The sequence below is a fragment of the Ambystoma mexicanum genome, chromosome 3p (genome assembly GCF_040938575.1).
Source record: "Ambystoma mexicanum isolate Mex_15411 chromosome 3p, UKY_AmexF1_1, whole genome shotgun sequence".
Lineage (NCBI taxonomy): Eukaryota > Metazoa > Chordata > Amphibia > Caudata > Ambystomatidae > Ambystoma > Ambystoma mexicanum.
This window is the reverse complement of record NC_090925.1, coordinates 707,896,543-707,915,829: the sequence shown is the minus strand read 5'-3', so window position 1 is coordinate 707,915,829 and position 19,287 is coordinate 707,896,543. Positions and strand designations below refer to the sequence as shown.

The window sequence follows — 19,287 nt, the reverse complement described above, 5'->3', positions numbered from 1 at the left end:
TGATGTTCCTTAGCCCAATTGGAGTCCATAAAGTTTCCGGCTGCTCCACAATCTAACATAGCAAGAACTTCAGTGGGACTCGAGTCAGATAGCCACAATTTAACTCGGAACACCATCAGACTGTTCTCCTCGGGGTTATTCATGGTTCTTGAGCAGTTGCAAGGGTACTTGGCAATTCCCCCGAGACTTCCCTTGCGACAGCTCGAGGGTTGTAGTTTTCCTTCCGCCTAGGAGGAACTTCCGGACAGTTTCTTAGTAAATGTTTAGAGGAACCGCAGTACATGCACAATCCGGCTTCTCTTCTTCGTTTGCGTTCCTCAGGGGTGAGAGGTCCTCGGGTGGCTCCTATTTGCATAGGTTCTTCAGGAGTGAGGTTTGACCTGGATGTGGGAGAAGGAGCAGGTAGACCGACAGTCTGAGGGGTGCCTCTGATTCGTCTTCTTTCTTGTCTCCGTTCTGATAGACGGAATTCGATCTGTAGAGATAGAGTCATCAGTCCTTGGCAGGACAAGGGTCGAGCTACACGAGCTAACTCATCCTTGATTTCATCGTGTAGCCCTCTTCGGAATATTGTTTGTTGAGCAGAGTCCGGCCAATCTGCCTTAGCCGCCAATTTCTGGAAGCGGGATATGTAGGTCTGGACGTCTGTGTTCCCTTGTGTGACATCCAATATAGCTTCCAGTGAAGAGTAGAATACTTCTGGTCTGTCGAACTTATCCTTAAAGGCTTCCACAAAACGGTCATAGTCATTCAGGGAAGGATCATTTCTGGCTACCAGGGGAGTGGCCCAAGCCAGTGCGTTGCCAATGAGGTTGGCAATAATAAATCCGACTCTGGACTTGGCGGATTCATAGGCATGGGTGCGAAAGGCAAAATAAACATTGCAGGCGTCGAGGAAGTCCTTTAATCCCCCTGGGTGACCATCGTACTTGCCAAAAGAAAGGGGCATAGCGGGTAGATCCCCGCGGTCGTCACGGTGTAAGACCACCTGTTGTCGGAGGGCGATATTCTCAGTTCTCAGCGCTTGGGCTTCTGCAGTTAGGTTCTGCATAGCTGCCACTAGTTCTTGGTATTGTTCCAAGGAGGCCATGGTATTGCACGGGCGTTGTATTCTGTCAAGATCTAAGTCTACCTCCCCCTTCTCCTCACCTGACTCTCCTGAGGTGGATTCTTGAAGGCCAGGTTCAGTCTTCTGGAGTCTTTTTTCTTTTATCCTTGCACCCTTGGGTGCTCAAATCTTCTTTTCGTGCAGGTAAGGTCTAGCCCCTCCGGAGGCCACCTTGACAGAGGCAAAGACCTGTCCTAGGGGAACCCCAGGGGGCCAGCCTCCAATCTAGGGAAAAAGCTTGAGGCAGAAAAAACCCTAGTTCATAGATGATCTGGATGATGATTCGAAGAGATGGCACAGCAGCTCTTCTTGTGGATCCAGAGAGGTGAAATTACAATCCAATGGTAAAATAGATAAACCTCGCGGAGGCGAGCAAAACACAGCATATGACTGGGGGTACAGAATCAAGTAAGAAGGGAGCTGCCGAGCTGGCAGTGGACGAAAGGCAGCAGAAAAGGAGTTGAGAACACGGTGCGAAGAAGAGGCACTGCGTCCAAAAGGTAGGAAGATGAACCAAAACTGGATATGGATAGGTAAGAGAGGAAAGGAAACGAGCGTAGTTCAGGCTCGCTACGGGAGGGCTGTAGAAGGAGTAGAATCACGGAAGGAAGATACGAGTAAACAGCACTCGGAGCGTTGAAAGAAACAGCAACAGATACAACGCGCCGAGCAGGGGGGCGGAGCCTGCTTTTAAAGGCATTGCGCCATGTTGGATGAGGACTAGAAAGATCCTCGGTTTCGGAACTTCCAAGGCATCGCGCCATGTTGGATGAGGACTAGAAAGATCCTCGGGGTCGGAACTTCCATCGACTCCAGCATTTCCAATCCTGGTTCCTGACACTGCACTGCTGGGGGGGGGGTGGGGGTGGTGGGAGACATGAGTGGGGGCCTGGTGGAGGCTGCCCATGGTGGCTGGGGGGTGGGGGTAGACATGGGTGGTGGCCTGGTGGGGGATGCCCCTGCACTGCTGGGGGGTGGGGGTGGTGGGAGACATGAGTGGGGGCCTGGTGGAGGCTGCCCATGGTGGCTGGGGGTGGGGGTGGTGGGAGACATGGGTGGGGGCCTGGTGGGGGCTGCCCATGGTGGCTGGGGGGTGGGGGTGGTGGGAGACATGAGTGGGGGCCTGGTGGGGGATGCCCATGGTGGCTGGGGGGTGGGGGTGGTGGGAGACATGAGTGGGGGCCTGGTGGAGGCTGCCCATGGTGGCTGGGGGGTGGGGTGGTGGGAGAGATGGGTGGTGGCCTGGTGGGGGATGCCCCTGCTCTGCTGGGGGGGTGGGGGTGGTGGGAGACATGAGTGGGGGCCTGGTGGAGGCTGCCCATGGTGGCTGGGGGGTTGGGGTGGTGGGAGACATGAGTGGGGGCCTGGTGGGGGATGCCCATGGTGGCTGGGGGGGTGGGGGTGGTGGGAGACATGAGTTGGACATGAGTGGGGGCCTGGTGGTGCTGCCCCTGCACTGCTGTGGGGTGGGGGTTGTGGGAGACATGAGTGGGGGCCTGGTGGAGGCTGCCCATGGTGGCTGGGGGGTGGGGGCGGTGGGAGACATGGGTGGGGGCCTGGTGGAGGCTGCCCCTGCACTGCTGGGGGGGTGGGGAGGGTGGGAGACATGAGTGGGGGCCTGGTGGAGGCTGCCCATGGTGGCTGGGGGGTGGGGGTGGTTGGAGACATGGGTGGGGGCCTGGTGGGGGATGCCCATGGTGGCTGGGGGTTGGTGGGAGACATGAGTGGGGGCCTGGTGGGGATGCCCATGGTGGCTGGGGGGTGGTGGTTGACATGGGTGGGGGCCTGGTGGAGGCTGCCCCTGCACTGCTGGGGGGTGGGGGTGGTGGGAGACATGAGTGGGGGCCTGGTGGAGGCTGCCCATGGTGGCTGGGGGGTGGGGGTGGTGGGAGACATGGGTGGGGGCCTGGTGGAGGGTGCCCCACACTGCTGGGGGGGTGGGGGTGGTGGGAGACATGAGCAGGTGTGCAGGGTAGTCCCCTGTTTTGTGGGCTGCCTGCAGGGGCCGTGGAGGGTGTACAGGGTACACCTGTGAGGACCCACCCAGCCAAATTGCGTGTGATAATTCCCGCGCACCCCTGTAATACACGTACCCAGCCAAATCGCGTGTGATTATTCCCGCGCACCTCTGTAATACACGTACCCTGGCTAATCGCGTGTAAAACTTCACGCGTACCCCTGTCATACACGTACCCAGCCAAATCGCGTGTGAAAATTCCCGCGTACCCCTGTAATACACGCCAGCTGGCTAATCGCATGTAAAACTTCCCGCGTACCCCTGATATGCAGGTTACCCGCTTTGCGTTCCTTGTTTGGCAGCCCTATCAACTGGTCCAGGGTTAGCGCAGCCCTTTGCGATGATTTAGTGATTTTGATGGCTTTTCCTTGCGCGAGGGCGTTCTTGGGGGCGTTACTGGCGCTGCTGCAGGGTCGCTGCGATACTCTGCGCCACGGCTGGTTTGGGAGCCTAAAATCCATGAATACGCTGTGCGTGGAAATCGGTTTTGGCGCACGCGCCTGGCGCAGACAATCGCACGCGGACACTCTGCGCCAGCCGCTTGCGACACTTTTCTGCGAAATTCTATGAATTACCCTGTTAGTCTTTACACGCAATACCTGGGGATGATCTGATAGGGACATTGCATGCAACTATTCCTACCTAGGCATGTCTGAAGTCTGACTCCTCAGTTTGACTTATGTGGCGGATCAGAAGGAGTACACGGACACACTTTGTACATGTTCAAGGGTTTTTAATAAAAATATAAGAATAAGGCCTATCCCTCCCTATTGCTATGGGGGGTGTTGCATATCCACAAAAAGTAACTAGGGTGCCCACCAGTCATCAGAGAATGTCCAAAATCAACTGTCCGCCAACCAACACTAAGCTAACTGACCCTACTACTATATTAATAACCATGGTCAGGAGAATGACTTTCTTCTCCTTAATTGTACTTCTTGTACCACTCTTTGTTACCTCACTGAATAATTACCTTTCAGATCGTCTCTCATGACTTGTTGTATTAACTCTTGAAGTTGCCTCAGCGGATTCCTGATTCTGTTCGCCTTCCTAATATTCAGTTTCTTGGTTCTTTTTGGGTTCCTCCGAATATTATCAACAGTCTCAAAGCACACTTGCAAAGTACCACTTTGGTAGAGAAATGGACTTCTTGGATAATAGCAGTTCTCATTAATATCATATACGTGGTCTAAGATGTGGTTTATCCTATTTGTCTCTTTGGTTTTCATTTCTTCACATACATTCTCAGGTACTGTTCTCCAGGCTCTTTCATATCCTCCTTCAGGGTTTTCTGTTTCTCTCTTTCTCACTTTTCTACATTTATAGTTCATCAAGTTTTTTCTCGAAACTTTTCACCCTGTTACCTCCCTTACCATCGGGAGACGTCTGTGGGCTGCTTCCTGTCTTGTTTGGTTATTGGTTTACTTTTTCCAGCATTCGCACTCTGGACTTAGTTCTCCTGCTGTCCCGATGCTCTGACACCCAGTCAGACTGTTTCTCACTGTGGTCTCGGCACTGTTCCATGGGCCACTAGCCCACCATGACTCCTTTGCGGCCACGCCTCCACTTCTGGTCAGTCTCTGGCCTTCTCCGCTATGGCCTTCGGGGGTTCTGCTGCGTTTTTGCACCCTTCGATCAATGCACGTTTTAACAGCGCAGGATCCGCGCGTCCCTTCCGCTCCTCCTTCTTCCGCTATAACATTGTGTGAGGGGTGGTCCGAAATGTGAGGTGGACAACGTTTACACCACCATAGCTGCTTCTTCTTATAACATGGGCAAACTCCCTTTCCCCAGATTCAAGTAGGCTTTTCTTTAAAGGTTCACAAAGGATAAGGAAATCCTGTGTTATGACAAAAAGGTCCACTTCAGTTATCTTTCTAATACAACTTGACAACACAAAGATCCAATTTGGATTCCAAAGGTAATTCACAAATGTTAAAGCTTTCATCTTTCCACTTGTAGTCAAATGCTTGAAACAGCTTCTCGTCATCAAGATTGCATACTTCAACAAATATTCTGAAACAGTTTCTTGACATCAATAGAGAATATTTTGGCAAAGATCTTGAAACCGTTTCTTGTCATCAACAAAGAATATTTCAGAACTTCATTTATTTCAAAACAAATGTCTTTGTCAGGATATTTCGACACCACTTTAGTTTCGGTTCGACTTTGCCAAAACACTTCCGGGATTCGCCAATTACTTTGTCATAAGCTTTACCCCACTACAGTACTTTGTGAGTTCCCACCTTACTACTAGTACAACAATCTGCTCTGGTGTATTCCTGCCAGAACAGAACCAATGGTAACAAAAGCTCTCGGTCTGGTGCCCCCCCCCTGGCAGCCAAGACAAACTACTGCAGTTCTCTGTTCGGGTATACTTCCCGGCCCAAACAGAACCAATTGGTACAAAGTTCTAGGATCTGGTATACTCCCTTGCCAGGCCAAGCTACCAACTGTCAATGCTTCTGTGGTATGGGACAACTTCAAAGGTTTTAAAAATGTCTTCTGCTTCACACAATTAGGTATGAGAATTTCTTCAAGGGAAACAAGAATTACAATGGTGCTATTTACTACACCTACGTGTTTGCCACATGCAAAACAGGCAATGTTTCCTTCCTTCTGAACCTCTTATCAGAAGGGCAGCCATCCTGCCAATCTTGTTTCACCTTTGTTAACCAACTGCTGATAACTCTCTCCTTCGCACTTCTTTGGTTTTGGTAATGTGGGTTTAAGATATTCTCTATACCTTGGCAATATTCTTCACACGCATTGTTACACTCAGTTATCTTCTTTATGTTTGGGGAACCCTTGTTGTTTATCAATTACCTTAGTGTGTGACCCTTTTGGCTTTGGAAATAGTGGTTTGGGGTCCCTTCTCAAGATGTTGCCCCTTCGTGTGATTGGCTGTTATTATTACCCACTATATAACAATCACCTCCTTCAGGTGAGATCTTTAAAGTCTCTTTATGCCAATTGCGTTGGTTTACATGAGCTTAGTATGCGTCACAATTATTTATTTGGTTTGCATCAGTTCGGTATTCAAAAGGGAGTCTGGATTAGTGCAACGGGTAGTCAAGTTGCGCTCCGGGGTCACAATATAACAGTGAACTCACTGGGTTCTGTGTGCACGTCCATATACCTCACGGCTTCTAGCTTGTCTGCTGCAGTTTGCCTGCGCGGTCTGGCAGCCTCTCCTGCATGGTTTCCCGCATCTCGCATCTGTAACTTTCAGAGCCCTTGCGGCTCCCCCAGTGATCCGGTGCTCGCCTGCCACCGCTCCACAATGGGGAAAGTTTCAGAAGGTGTGCTTTCCTCTGCGTGACTTCTGCAGCTGAAATTTCAAACCCATTTGACCTTATCAATTTCTCTTGCCATTTTGGTCCCAGCGTCCTGGCTCTTATGCGATTTCATCCTTTGCTGCTTTGTGGAGATTTCAAAACTCCTCCACACAGTACTACTACCCTCCTGGTACTGCTGCTTCGACTTCCTAGCCTTCTTCCGCCTTGTGTTCATGGCCTGCACCCAAGGGGGCCTTTTATGCCACTCAGCCACCCTCAGGTGTCTTTGAACTACCTTAATAGACTGCACTCTGCAATCTTGTGCCTCTGCAGCCCGATTCATCGTCCCAGTACTCCGGGAATTCTGGGACTCGAAGTACATAGCACAAAAGTCACCCCTTTCAACAGCTTCTATTTTACAATAAGCTATTAGGAAATTGGGGTATTGGGGGAAATTACCTAATGGAGTCTCCCATTCCTCCTGACCTGTTTCCCCTCACATGTGATCCTCCCGGCTAACAACGCGCCCAGGGTCAGGATCAGAAAGCGTCTGCCGTTCCCTGGCCAAATGAGAGGGGTACCAGGCAAGTTTTACCAGGTTGAATCACCTCTGATTGATCACATCTGGTAGGGGCCACCCTCTGCTTGCGTATGCGCGTCTCTCTCTCGTTCTCCTCCTCATTCAATATACGCTCACTCTTCAACGTACTCTTCTCCGTGGATTGGAGACTTTCATTTAAAGAGACAAATTCTCTTTCTTGTTGCAAATGATATATGTTATCGTTTCTTTTTATCCACGTTTTACAGCTTGAAACTTCTTGGCATTCCAGAGAGTCCCATGTAGGCCATTACCTGTACTTGTTTAGTCCCCTAAGAGGGAGTCTCTCCCAGTGAGGTCCCACTCGCCTCAAACCGTAGGGCGGGTATTGTGGAGCAGGTTCACGTCCCTAGCCGTACAGGGGGGAGATACCTCTTGGGGAACGTGACAAATTCCCTCGATTCGTCACGCTTATCTACAGCCTTTGGCCACTCAGGTTCATGCATGGGGCCCACATGACAAGCCTTGTTTTATGTTGACTATGACCCATCCTTCAGGTGAGTTTATTGGTGATATCAGTGGAGGTGGAGCCACGGCCAGTGGACAAAGGCTGAGAGTGAATATCCTCTGCTGTGTCTCACTAGCCTATGCTATCACCGATTAGCCTATGTTATAAAAAGTAAAAATGACTCCCAAGGAAATAGCAACAGTTCTCATGGAAGAGCACTGGTCTGTGTACAATCCACGCAGGCCTTTAAACCAGTGAGGTGCAGGGGAAGGAGGATATTGGAAGATGGACATTTTAAGAATGGCTCAAGGATACTGTAGGTGTTAGAGGCCTTCCTGCTCATGGACTCCTTTTATAGGATGTGGGAGGAACCCTTTCATAGCAACATACCCTGTAGAATGGCTATTCATTAAGGGCTACTCACCGAGGAAGAGACTGCATTCTTGGCCCCTCCTGTCTTGGTTTAACTGTACATTTCTGGATCATGTCCTGGTTTGGAGGTGTGGCTATAGGGACCCAACCTCTTCTGCTGTATGCCGAAGGATTTGGAGTCCCTTCCTTTCTGTTGTGTGTTATGAGTTTAGGGCACTCACCCTGAACTAATGTAAGTTCCACCTGTAATAATCATTTCTCACCATTATGTCTCTGCATTTGTTTTGTTGACAGCTGTGTGGGTTGTGTTTTCAAGAACCCGTCCTACCATGGCGTGTCAGGATTCTGTCAACCCCTTCATCCCCGATGTTTGTTTTGGAAGACTATTCTGTCTTATCTGTTTCAGAGTCTTCACCGGCACTGCAATGTGTTGTGCAGCTTCCTAATGCTCAGTTTTATGAGTGCCTCCCTGTTTTAGCACCTCATCACATTGTGTTGTGGCTGTTTAAGAGGGGGGTGGTATGGGGGTGTGGGTGTGTGTGTTTTTTTCTTTTTTCTAGGGTCCAACCTGTTGTATGCTATGGTTGACAGATGTGTGTATTTTGTGGAACTTTTGTTCTTTGGGGTATGTGCATATCTCCAGGCCCAGGCCCTCATCCTCCCTGGTATGTGTATGTTTGCTTCAGGGCATACTCACACTGTTGTCTGTGTGAAATTAAGAGTTTGCTTCCACTCTCCCGGGCATGCTTACCAGCCTCACGTTTGTTCAACTCTGGGGACATCTCCTCTTCTGAAGGTGGTGCTCCCAATACAGACCCTCTAGGCTCCAATATCTCCAATTTCTGCAAGAAAGAAATGACACAATGGCATCCGAATCAGACTTTTGCCCCCTCAACACCCATTTTGCCTACTCTCCTCTCAGAAAAGCACACTTAAACTCTCTCTTAAGCTCATATGACCCCCTAGTCATGACCATGCCACTACTGCTGTGGATGGGCACGCCTCCTCTTATAAATATTACAACATCCTCCACATTAGATTTGACCCCCTTGATAATATTTATCAACCAATGCTGCACTAGCACCTGTGGCATCCCATGAGGGTAAGTGATTGGTTCTTGAAGTTCCTGTAGTGGCCCCAAATCCTAACTAACCAAGGAACCTTTAAAAGACCTAGAGTGGCTCCCCAGTAATTAAAGTAGTGGCCTAACTGGCGTGGTCAGGTTTTCGTGCCTGGAAAGAGGGGGAGTGAAAATGTGTTTTAAAAGGTGCATTCAATCATTTGTATTTGAATAGCGCATTTCGCCAAAGTGCTTTACACAAATATTACAACAGTTCAAATCAAAATCTAAGTTTAGGAAAATGTTAGAGAGAAAGAAGATGATCTTTAAGAAGTGAGCGGAACATAGAGTAGGAGAGAGAACAAAGTGAACAGGGATGGGCGTTCTAGTGATGAGGTGCCAACAGGGAGAAAGAACGAAAGCGAGAAGAAGCACAGGGAGGACGAGGAACCCTAAAAAGAAACAGGGACACAGAGATTGCATGGAACTTGGTGCAGAGTGAAGAGAGATAGGGAGGAGCCATATTATGAAGGGAATTAAAGACCAAACAGAGGAAATTGAAAATCAAACAGCAGTGAAAAGGGATCTAGTGAAGTGAGACACGGGCAGAGGAGAAAGAACCATGAGAAGATAGAGAAAATAGGACACGTACAGAGGAAATATAGATTGAACACGGCAGGGCAAGATGGGAGACAGGCAGGCAGAAGACTGGAGAAGTAAAAAAGATGAGAGAAGACAAGAGAGTATACAAGTAACTTAGTAGCATGAAACAAAAGAAAGGGTCTAGCTTTTCTGGATATTACCGAGGTGGAATCAACAAGAGCGAGAGGGAGCAGAGATCTATGGAGAGGAAGTAAGAGAAGAGTCAAAGTATATGCTGAGGTTACGAGTAGATGATGAATTGGGTAGACAGTTAGGAGGAAAAGAAATAGACAGGATGGGGAAGGGCGAGGAATGATAGTAGCAGTAAAGAAAAGAACCTCAGTCTTAGAGGGATTCAAATGAATAAAATGACCAGTCATCCAGGATTGGATAGTGAGAAGACAGGATGTAATCATGTCGTGTATAGCAGGGGTGAACGCAGTGAAGGAAACGAAAAGTTGAGAATCATCAGCGTAAAAGTGATGAGAAAGACCAAAAGAGATAATGATAGAAGTAAGAGGAATGGTATATAGAGAGAAAAGAAGGGTGCCAATAACCGAGCCCTGGGGTATGCCATGAGAGAGAGGAAATGCAGATGAAGAGTGACCAGCTCCCAGTAGACGCAGTAGGTATGGCTGGAGAGGTAGGAATCAAACCGTTCAAGAAACAAGTTTTTAAAGCCAAGGGAAGCAAGTGAGACAAGCAGAAGGGAGTGGGTGACAGTATCAAAAGCTGCCGATCGACAAAGGAGTACCAATATAGAAGAGTGCTTGGCATGTCGATCTGAAAGAAGCGAGTTAGTGACAGAGAGGGGAGCAGTCTGAGTAGAGTGATGAGTTCAGAAGCCAGATTGGTAAAGTGGAAGAAGAGAATTAGAGTTGGGATAAGCGGAGACCTGGGAGCAGGCAATTCGCTCCAGAGGTTTAGAAAGATAGGGAAGAAGAGAAATAGGCCCGGAGTTTGAGGTAAGGGGAGGATCAAGTGAGGATTTTTTAAGAATGGGAAGAATCGTAGTGTGCTTAAAGTAAGATGTAAAGATAGAGAATTGGAGAGAGGCATTGAAAAGAGACCTAAGATGAGAAAGAAGGAGAGGGTAGACCTTAGGAATGAACAGTGAGGGGAGGGGATCGGTTGAAGCAGAGGTCGGGTGAGCTTTGCAAAGAAAAACTGCAGTGTCAGCATAGGTAAGAGGAGGAAAGGAAGACAGGGAATAATACGGGGGAGGAAGAGAGAAGAGAACAGATGGAGGAGAGAGGGAGGAAATAGAACAGAGAAGAGCAACTTTAGTGAAAAAAATAGGAGAACAAATCAGAGGCAGATAAGGATGAGGAATTGACAGAGTCAGTAAAGGTGGAGGAAAGAATACGAGAAAGAGTTTGAAAGAAACATCGAGGATGAGAGGAAAAAGTTATAAAGTTCTTTCTGTGTTGTTGGTTAGCAAGGAGGATAGTTGTGTCATAGGTGGTATGAAGAGAGGAAAAGAGGGATGAATTGGTAGAAGACTGCGACTTACGCCAACAGCGAAGAGATCGACGCAGCGAGCAGAGGGAGTGAGTCAGCCAGGTTTTTGGGGGTTTGCCTGTGGGGATGAATGGAAAAGCAGGAGAGAGTCAAGAGTGTCAGAGATGGTTGAGGAGCAGAATTAAGTCAGAGTCCAAAGATGAAGAAGTGAGTTCAGCCAGTGGTGAAGAGTAGAAAGCATAATTGAAAGCAGAAGCATTGAAGTTACTTAGGTCTTTACGGAAAAAGGTATGAGGAGGAAAGGGGATAAGAGAGAGTTGGTGAAAGAATAATAGAAAGTGACAGTTATGCTTGATCAGAAGAATAGATAAGAACAGAGACCGAAGTCAGGTAGCAGAGAGGAGAAATTAGGTCCATACAAGAGCCTGAGAAGTGAGAAAGAGGAGTAGGAACATACGAAAGATTCTGAGAGTCTGGAAGGGATGGAAGACTAACAGAGGAGTGGATTGATTAAAAATGCAGATTAAAGTCGTAGAGGAGAAACAAACTGCTGTCAGAAGGGAAAATTAAAATAAATCTGGGTGCAGGTGCTTGAAGTGACTGGAGAAATTGCGGGACAACAGCTTACACCAGACCCCATAATGGCCCTACTGGGGTATACCAAACAGGTATCTAAAGGGACTAGGAAGTTAATAAGCCTCCTTCTAATTCTGGCAAAACGTAGAGTGGCTTTGGGGTGGGGTAGGAAACGTGGCCCGACAGTCGCCCAATGGTCTGAGGACATTTTGTATTGCAACAATATGGAGACCAGATGGGGCGCAATGCAAAGGAACTGCTGGGGAGACAGACTGATGTGGGACGCATATACGCTATATCTCCCCAAGCAACCAAGTGGAGGGGGTTCCGAGCCCCTTTCCCCCACAGGAGTCCTTGCATCAGCCCTCCCCATAGAGGGGCGCCCACCTACTATCTGGTATCCCACCCAAGGATAACTGCAAACAAGGACATGGTGCCCCGGCGAAATAGGAACACCGGGAATTATACGGATGTTATATCCAGACTCGAGTTCTCTGGGAGTGTTGTCTGCGAAACCTTGGACTTGTTGCCCATATTACGTATGGCCCATATTGACGTTTGCTATATTATACTTGTAATTTACCCACTGATCGCCTTGTCATGGAACAGCTTGGCACCTGTACGAGTGTACCGGGGAGGGTGAGGAAGGGGGTATGTTGATTGTTGGTAACTGTTGTTAAGTGAAATGGCAATAAAGAAAGTTTAAAAAAATCAATAAACAAAATCTGCAGTAAACAATCTGACTAAAATGAAAGTATGCAAGTATGAAATCTAATCAAAATAGGTTGTACGCTACAATCCCTCAGTTCTTTTAAAGAAAATCCATGATTCTAGGTATTCATTTTGTTAATTCATTCCAATGACAAGACTTCAGTAGAAAAAGTGGCAAAGGTCAAACAATGTATTCTCTTTGCTACAGTTCTCCCTCTAGTGTTAAAAAAACAAATACTGGAATTTAAAATGTCTGCAACTGATGATGCGATTCTAAATATGTCTGATAGTTTACATGTACTGGGCATGAGCGGTATTGTCACTTAATATCTTTTCTTTACTTCAGCACACTAGGGAAACAGGTTGGGGAAGCCAGTTTAGGGAGCAGAGGCAGTGGCCAGGCTGAAGGACAATTTGTGGAAATGGCCAGGTATGAATCCCGGTTAGCCTTGCCCAATTTAAAACCCTGCCTGCTTCCATGCGTGAGGCATTGAGGTAATTCCTTAACATTACAAGACTCCTTTAAATAACATAGCATGGTATGCAGCCTCTCTTCACTCATCACTCGTGGCTTGTGGAGGCAGGATATCAGCCTGAAAATAGGGCAGAGCTAATAACTGAAAAGAAAATGGGCACAATCAACTATTCCCAATTCTGATGTGGACGAAGAATGGCACAGATGCATGCATACCACACCATTGTGCATATTATGGTTTGGAAAACCTGCACAGATCGGGCACCCGGTGGGGCATCTACTGCATAGGTGTTTCCACTCCATGTAGGCCTGTGAACAGATTGTGTTTACCAACATCTTTGGTTATGTGAATGAAGTCCATCACAGTGCGCCTTTTATGTTCGCTATTGCAATGTTTTCAGAAGTACCCAATGGAAGATCTGGCACAATAAGCGAACACTGTGTAAAAAGAACATACTCCCACCCTATCATTTTAAAAACCTAGCTCAACAACCACAGTGTGATCACATATTACCTTTACTCAGCACCTCATTCAAATAGTCTATTGTGTAACCAGAAACGCCCAAGAGTTTATCTGTTGCCTTAATAGTTATCACCATCTTCTCTGTTTTACTTGTAGTCTTAGAAGTGGTAAAGAAACAATGCTTCAGAATCCGATTTTGTTGCGCCAAAAATTGAATTTGAATCAAAATTATGATTTATTTTGGGTTTGTTTTCTGTCAAAAGTTTTCTCCACTTGTGTCACTTCAGATCATTCATTCAATTGTGCCAAGGTGTTTGAAGATTAACTCCTCTCAAATTAAATTGTATTCATTCAATATGCCTTTCAATTTAGCTTGATTCCTGGATTCTTGCTCCTCCAAATTAAATTGTATTCATTCAATATGGCATAATATTTAGATTCTTACTCCTCTTGTTTAAAAGCTCGCTTCTCATTTTAGCTTCTCTCAAATTGAATTTTCTTCATTCAATGTAGCATGATGTTTAGACTCTTTCTCCTCCAAATTGAATTTTATTCATTCAATATAACATAATGTTTGAACACTTGCTATTCATAATATACCATTTGAATACTTGCTCCTCGACACGTTTCCCCATCTTGTTGTCCGACGGATCATTAGGAGGTACAAATATATTGATACTAATGTGCTAGAACTGGTGATCTCCCTTTAAATTATATCAAACATATTCCTTCCAGTGTATATCAGAGTCTGTAGGCGTAACCATTAAATCTTGATCCTCCTGGGTTTCTGCGATAGTTCATCTAAGATTTTCTCGTGGTTGCATTGCCTAGTTTTATGAGTGCAATTAATAATGTCAAGGCCCAATCCTCCCACTTTAGCCATATTGCTGCATCAAAGTTCATCCAGCAAAGCCCTCAAATCTGTACTCAACGATGTGCAATAAAGTACACTGATCCACAAAACGTTTAAGCACATCACACACCTCAGATATACATGCTAGTATCCGAAACTTCAAATATCTTTCCTTTTGCACCATATTTCTACAGCAAATGAACAGCTTTCCCCACTCCAAGCTTTTGTATGTACCACAGAAATGAGTCCCTCCACTGAATAGATTCGGCAATTTCAATTGGACACTCATTCCAAAAGCTTCTGTCTTCATCCATACTTTCTACCATGACCAACACATCATTTTCTCTGTAGAAAACTAGGTCGCCTTCACTCAGCACAGTGTCCATTTCCTTAGAGCCCAAATCACTCACAGCTTCCCTCTATAAACCCTTCAATTACAGCACCACACCATCTCCCAGACCGGAACACCACTTTCTCGTGCTCCAGTATAGCATCTCTGGAAGGCTCATCAATCTCAAGAACGCTAAAGAGTAGAGCCTTCCATTCACTGTCACTGGCCTTTGGGGCTTACTCCTCCACTCTAGTCACTGACCCCACTTTAGAATCTCCCACTCAGGGAACCGTGTCAGAATCCACTGTAATAGCAACCGCTATGTTGTTCCAAGATGGCTGCTGTTACTTATCACTCCAGCACAGACCTTGTGCTTTATCCACACCACAGCCAGTCTAAGGGTGGCAACTAATTTTGGTTATTTTTCTTTTTTCTCTTAGACCTCCGTTTGGGTTGAGCATGGGGGAGGAGCAGCAGCAATAGCAGGAAGACGACAACGAGGGCTCCAGACCAGATGGACATATTCCTCTGTCCCTCTTTCATGCAGCTTCATCTCAATGGAAGTGGATTTCTCTTTGGGCTGCCAGTTTATGAGACTGTGGGTGCCTGCTGGCATTTTGACTGGCAACAGTAGAAATTGGGCACTACATTGTCGCACCATTCAGAGGATTACCTGGATATTTAAACACCGCTTCAGAAGGGAACATACCTTTTCACCTGAACCTTTTTAAGAGAGGCCTGGCTTTACGATTATGGAAGGGAAAATGCAGTCCTGCCAGAGAAAACATGGCCTACGAGAGGAGAACATCTGCAGAAGAGTAGAGAAGGATTACTACTTCTGAGTACTCGTCAGTGACTACTCTGACTGAGACCAAGCTGTTGAAGCCTATGAAAGTAACCAGGACTGAAATTAGGGCAGACCCAGAGGGGGGGAAGTAGCTCCTAAGGAGGGTCTAAGTGTGTAATCTCTGCCCCTACAGTCATGATCTCCTGATACATTATCATCCCCTGACCCACATCCTCCGAGTATGGGAAGTGGGAGCAAGAGGAGGAGGAGCAAGTACCAGTAGTACGTGTGGATGTGAGGGATATATTCATTGAGAGAATCTTTCCTTGGTTTTTGATTTAAAGTTGCATGTAGAAGAGGCTTTGCCTCATGCGAGCAATATACCCAGTGGGTTACGCATTTTCAGGCTCCTCCAGTCCCTTGGATACTTGTGCTTCCTATTGTGCCACATTTACCTTTTTGGGGAATGGCAGGCCTGGGATAAACAGCTCATCTCTAAGTTCAGGCCACAAATGTATCCCTTTGCTAAAGGGAAGGTCGATGGTCCTGACTCCCTCCAGCCCAGAAAAAGATATTAGAAGCCTATGTGATGAACCCTACGGACTCCTCACTAATTCCCTGCATAAAGTCTACCCTCAGGTGGCCAGGGAAAGGCACACGCTTTCTGATCCTGACATAGGGGTGGTCTTCTGATGGGATGATCACCTGGGAGGAGAAAAGGCCCACGGGAGTGGGAGGAATCCGTGGGATGAGACACAGTTTTTGTAATCCTCTAGCGAGGATAGCTCTGCAATGCCAATGTATGTAATAGCTTGGTATAATAATCTTGATGCTCCACAAGATACACAAAGATATTGGGCTGAACCCAATCTTACACTCTTAGGCCTGGGGAGAAACCAAAACCCTTCTAAAGTTTGGGAGACCTGTAAAGTTGAAAACCTCCCTAGCACCCAAAGAGGCAGTGAAAGGAAATTTGTGAATAAAACCAGTGTAAAGAAATTGCCTTTCCCAATACAATCAAGGCTAATGACTAATTCTTATGATGTGTTTTTAAATAATGTTATAGGGGACAAACTGGGGTCAAAAATAGAACAGCAGACTTAAGAAAACCTAATTTTACCATTTGGAACTTAAAGTCCCATAATTCCCTATGTACTGAGACGAAGAAGAGGTCTGAAAAGGCACAATGTTGTAGTGTGGTCAGTTCGTTAATGCAGATGACCCACACCTGAGGGAGACAGAGAGGCGTAAAAAAGGCCCCCTTAGGTTCAGGCCATAGAGCTGGCGTTGTTGGGGAAGAGTAGAGGAAGTCAGAAGCATTATAATTCGTGCTGGCAGCCCACGCAGAAGCTGGAGGAGAGAGAAGACTCCAGCACCACTGCTTGGCAGAGATCAACTGCCGGTCCTGAGAGGGTCTGTGCCCACAGAAATGAAGCGTGCAGGAGGAAAGCTTTCCCCCATGTGACATGTGCTGCAGAGGCTGCGCACCGGAAATCATGCAGGAGGCTGTCTCAGGTGGCTGACGTGCACACAAGGGCCTTGAAACAGTCTCCGGTGTCTGCCATGCACCAGAGGGCCTCAAGAGCAAGAGGAGCTCCCATTGAAAGTGGTGTGGGCTAAGGCAGACTTAACAAAGCAGTTTGCCAGGTCGCGAGGAGCCACAGCAGAAGGAGTCCTGTGGGCGGCAAGGGGAGCAGAGGGGCACGTATGATCCAGTGAGTTCACAGGTTGTCAGTGACCCCAGAGCACTTTGTCCACGTTCGCGTGTTGGAAGCAGGCTTTCGCGAGTGAACAGCACTTGCATAGAAGCGGAACTAGTGCAAAGCAGCAGAAGCAGTACTTGCGTGTGAATGTAAGTGATTCACACGTTACTTTTGAATATCAAACTATTGTAAAACAACAGAAGCAGCAATCGTGGGTGAGTGAGAGTGATTACCAAGTTAATGCTGAACACCGAAATAGGGAAAAGGTGCAAAACTCTATTATATCAAAGCCAAATGACCTTTAACCTTGAAAGTGTGAGTCTGTGGAAACCCCTACCACCAGTGAGGGCGACTTTGTTAAGAGGTAATTTCAATAAGCATCGCCCCAGCCAAGAGAAACTGAAACCAAGGCAAACACAATCAAGCCAGTATTGCCAACAGCAGAGGAGGGCTAATGCAAGATCTATAAACTTTGAAACGTATCTCCCATATTGTACACAACATCTTGTACACGCTGGGATACACACACATTGCCAAAATCAAATGAGAGGTAGGAAGAGACCATATCCCTATTATTCTTTGATTGTTTGTGTAGTGGGGAAACAAGAGTGGCAAAAAGGCTGCCCTTCTGGGGAAAGGTATCCAGAAGGAGAGGAGCATCATTTGCAGAAAAGTATTAAAGAGCATCAATGCGAATCTTGTTTTCCTGAAAAGGTGTTGAAACTTTTGAACCTGCAATTTGTTGAATGCTATCAAGCTGCTTTGAACCTCTTGTCAGTTGACATTGACCACAAAAGCACTTGTTGTTGTGAAAAGCTGTTCGGACAGGGGAGTATACCCAGATGGCAAACCTTTGGAGATTGTAGGCCTGGCATGGAAGCAGGCCAGGTAAAAGATGAAGGAGTACTACAAGTTGGTCCTGACAGAGACACTTTATGTTGTTAGTGGTGCTGGAGGAAGAGCCGTGCAAGGCTGTTACAGAGAAGTTGTATTTCTTAGAGTTGTCAGAGTGGCAAATCATCCTAAGACAATCATTGTTGCTATTGAGGAACTGAGAGCCTGTTTAAAGAAGAAGAGACGTATATCTTCTGTGTTGGATCCTTCTGTTGACAAGTGGAAGTTGCATCAAACTGTATTATAACGTTTATTCCGAATCAGGATTTCCTTGTGCTCCTTCTTGAACTTTGAAGAAGAATCATGTTTAAACCTGGGGAAGGGTAATTCACCCAGGTTATGAAGAGAGACTGTGGTCACATTTTGAATTCAATCATCATTGTTTTTAACTGCCATACATTTCCTTGTTTATTTGTTATATGAATATGTGTGAGGGACAGATACCCTTTTTAGAGTGTTTCCTTTAGTTTACTTTAGGCAGGGAAATCCTCGTCAGGTTAAGGATAGTGAGGCTTTCATCCAACCTTATAAAATAATAAAATGTCATTTGTTGAGCAAACCTCACAACGTGGTCCGTGTCACATTTCTGACCACTCTGGACCTAGCATCAGGGAGGCAGGTGAGAGCAGACTTTGCATCGATTTTAAGTTACATGGAGATGCAGATGCAGGTTCTTTCAGATTCATCCTTTGGTGTTGTGAGGTCCCCTGTTCTGGGTTCAGGCGCCTCAGTGGCTGCTAGATTCCCTTTTTATTCTAAGTATTAAGTGATTGAGGGAACTGTGACGACATCATGAAGCAAGACACAGACAACAAAGTTCAAAATAAAATACTTTATTAAATCAAATGTCAGGATGGTAGAAGGCCTAACCTGCCCTATACTAAGGTGGGATATACCTACCCAAATGAAATTTAGGAAAGTCTGAGTCAAAGAGTTTAACTTAAAAGTCTGTCTGTGTCCAAAACCTATAATTGCCCTCAGAAATAAAGCTAAACAATGTAGCGATGCCAATAATAAAAGAAATGGTGTTTATTTCAAAGTTCAGAGCTTCTTTCAGCTCCCAGCTTTCTTTCAGCTCCCCTTCCCCAAGTGTAAGAAAGTTCCACAAAAGTCTCAAGAATACCTTTCTCAAGTTCAAGGAAATATATTTGAAAACAATCCTTGGGGTTCCCTTCCCCAAGTTCCAAGCAACACAGTTAAATAAATAAAAAGATCTTGAGGCTCCGTTTTAAGACCACACATGTAGTTCCTAAAGTCTCAGGGTTCCCGTCCCCAAGACTTTAATTTCACCACCACAATGGGCCTCAATACGAGCTTGCCGGTCTGGATACAACAGTACCGGTAAGCTTTCCGGTACCGTTGTATCCGGAAAGGCAAATGATTTGTGCTTGCAGGTGCCTTTCATGCAACCAGGTCTGACCTGCAGGCCCGGCTCCAGGGATTTTCATCTTGGTGGGCCAGGTTTGTGATCAGGGGGGCCCAATTTGCATTGGGAATGGGTGTATGTAGG

The 19,287-nt window shown here is 46.7% G+C and overlaps 1 protein-coding gene across 1 annotated transcript in view; it reads right to left on the bottom strand.

The window, feature by feature from the left end:
* Window positions 1-19,287, bottom strand: part of LOC138580751 (uncharacterized) — a 333,494-nt gene that overhangs the window by 120,004 nt on the left and 194,203 nt on the right. The window contains exon 12 of the mRNA XM_069651540.1: window positions 8,573-8,663. Within this exon, the coding sequence (XP_069507641.1) occupies window positions 8,573-8,663 (91 nt within the window). The remainder of the gene's footprint in view (window positions 1-8,572; window positions 8,664-19,287) is intronic.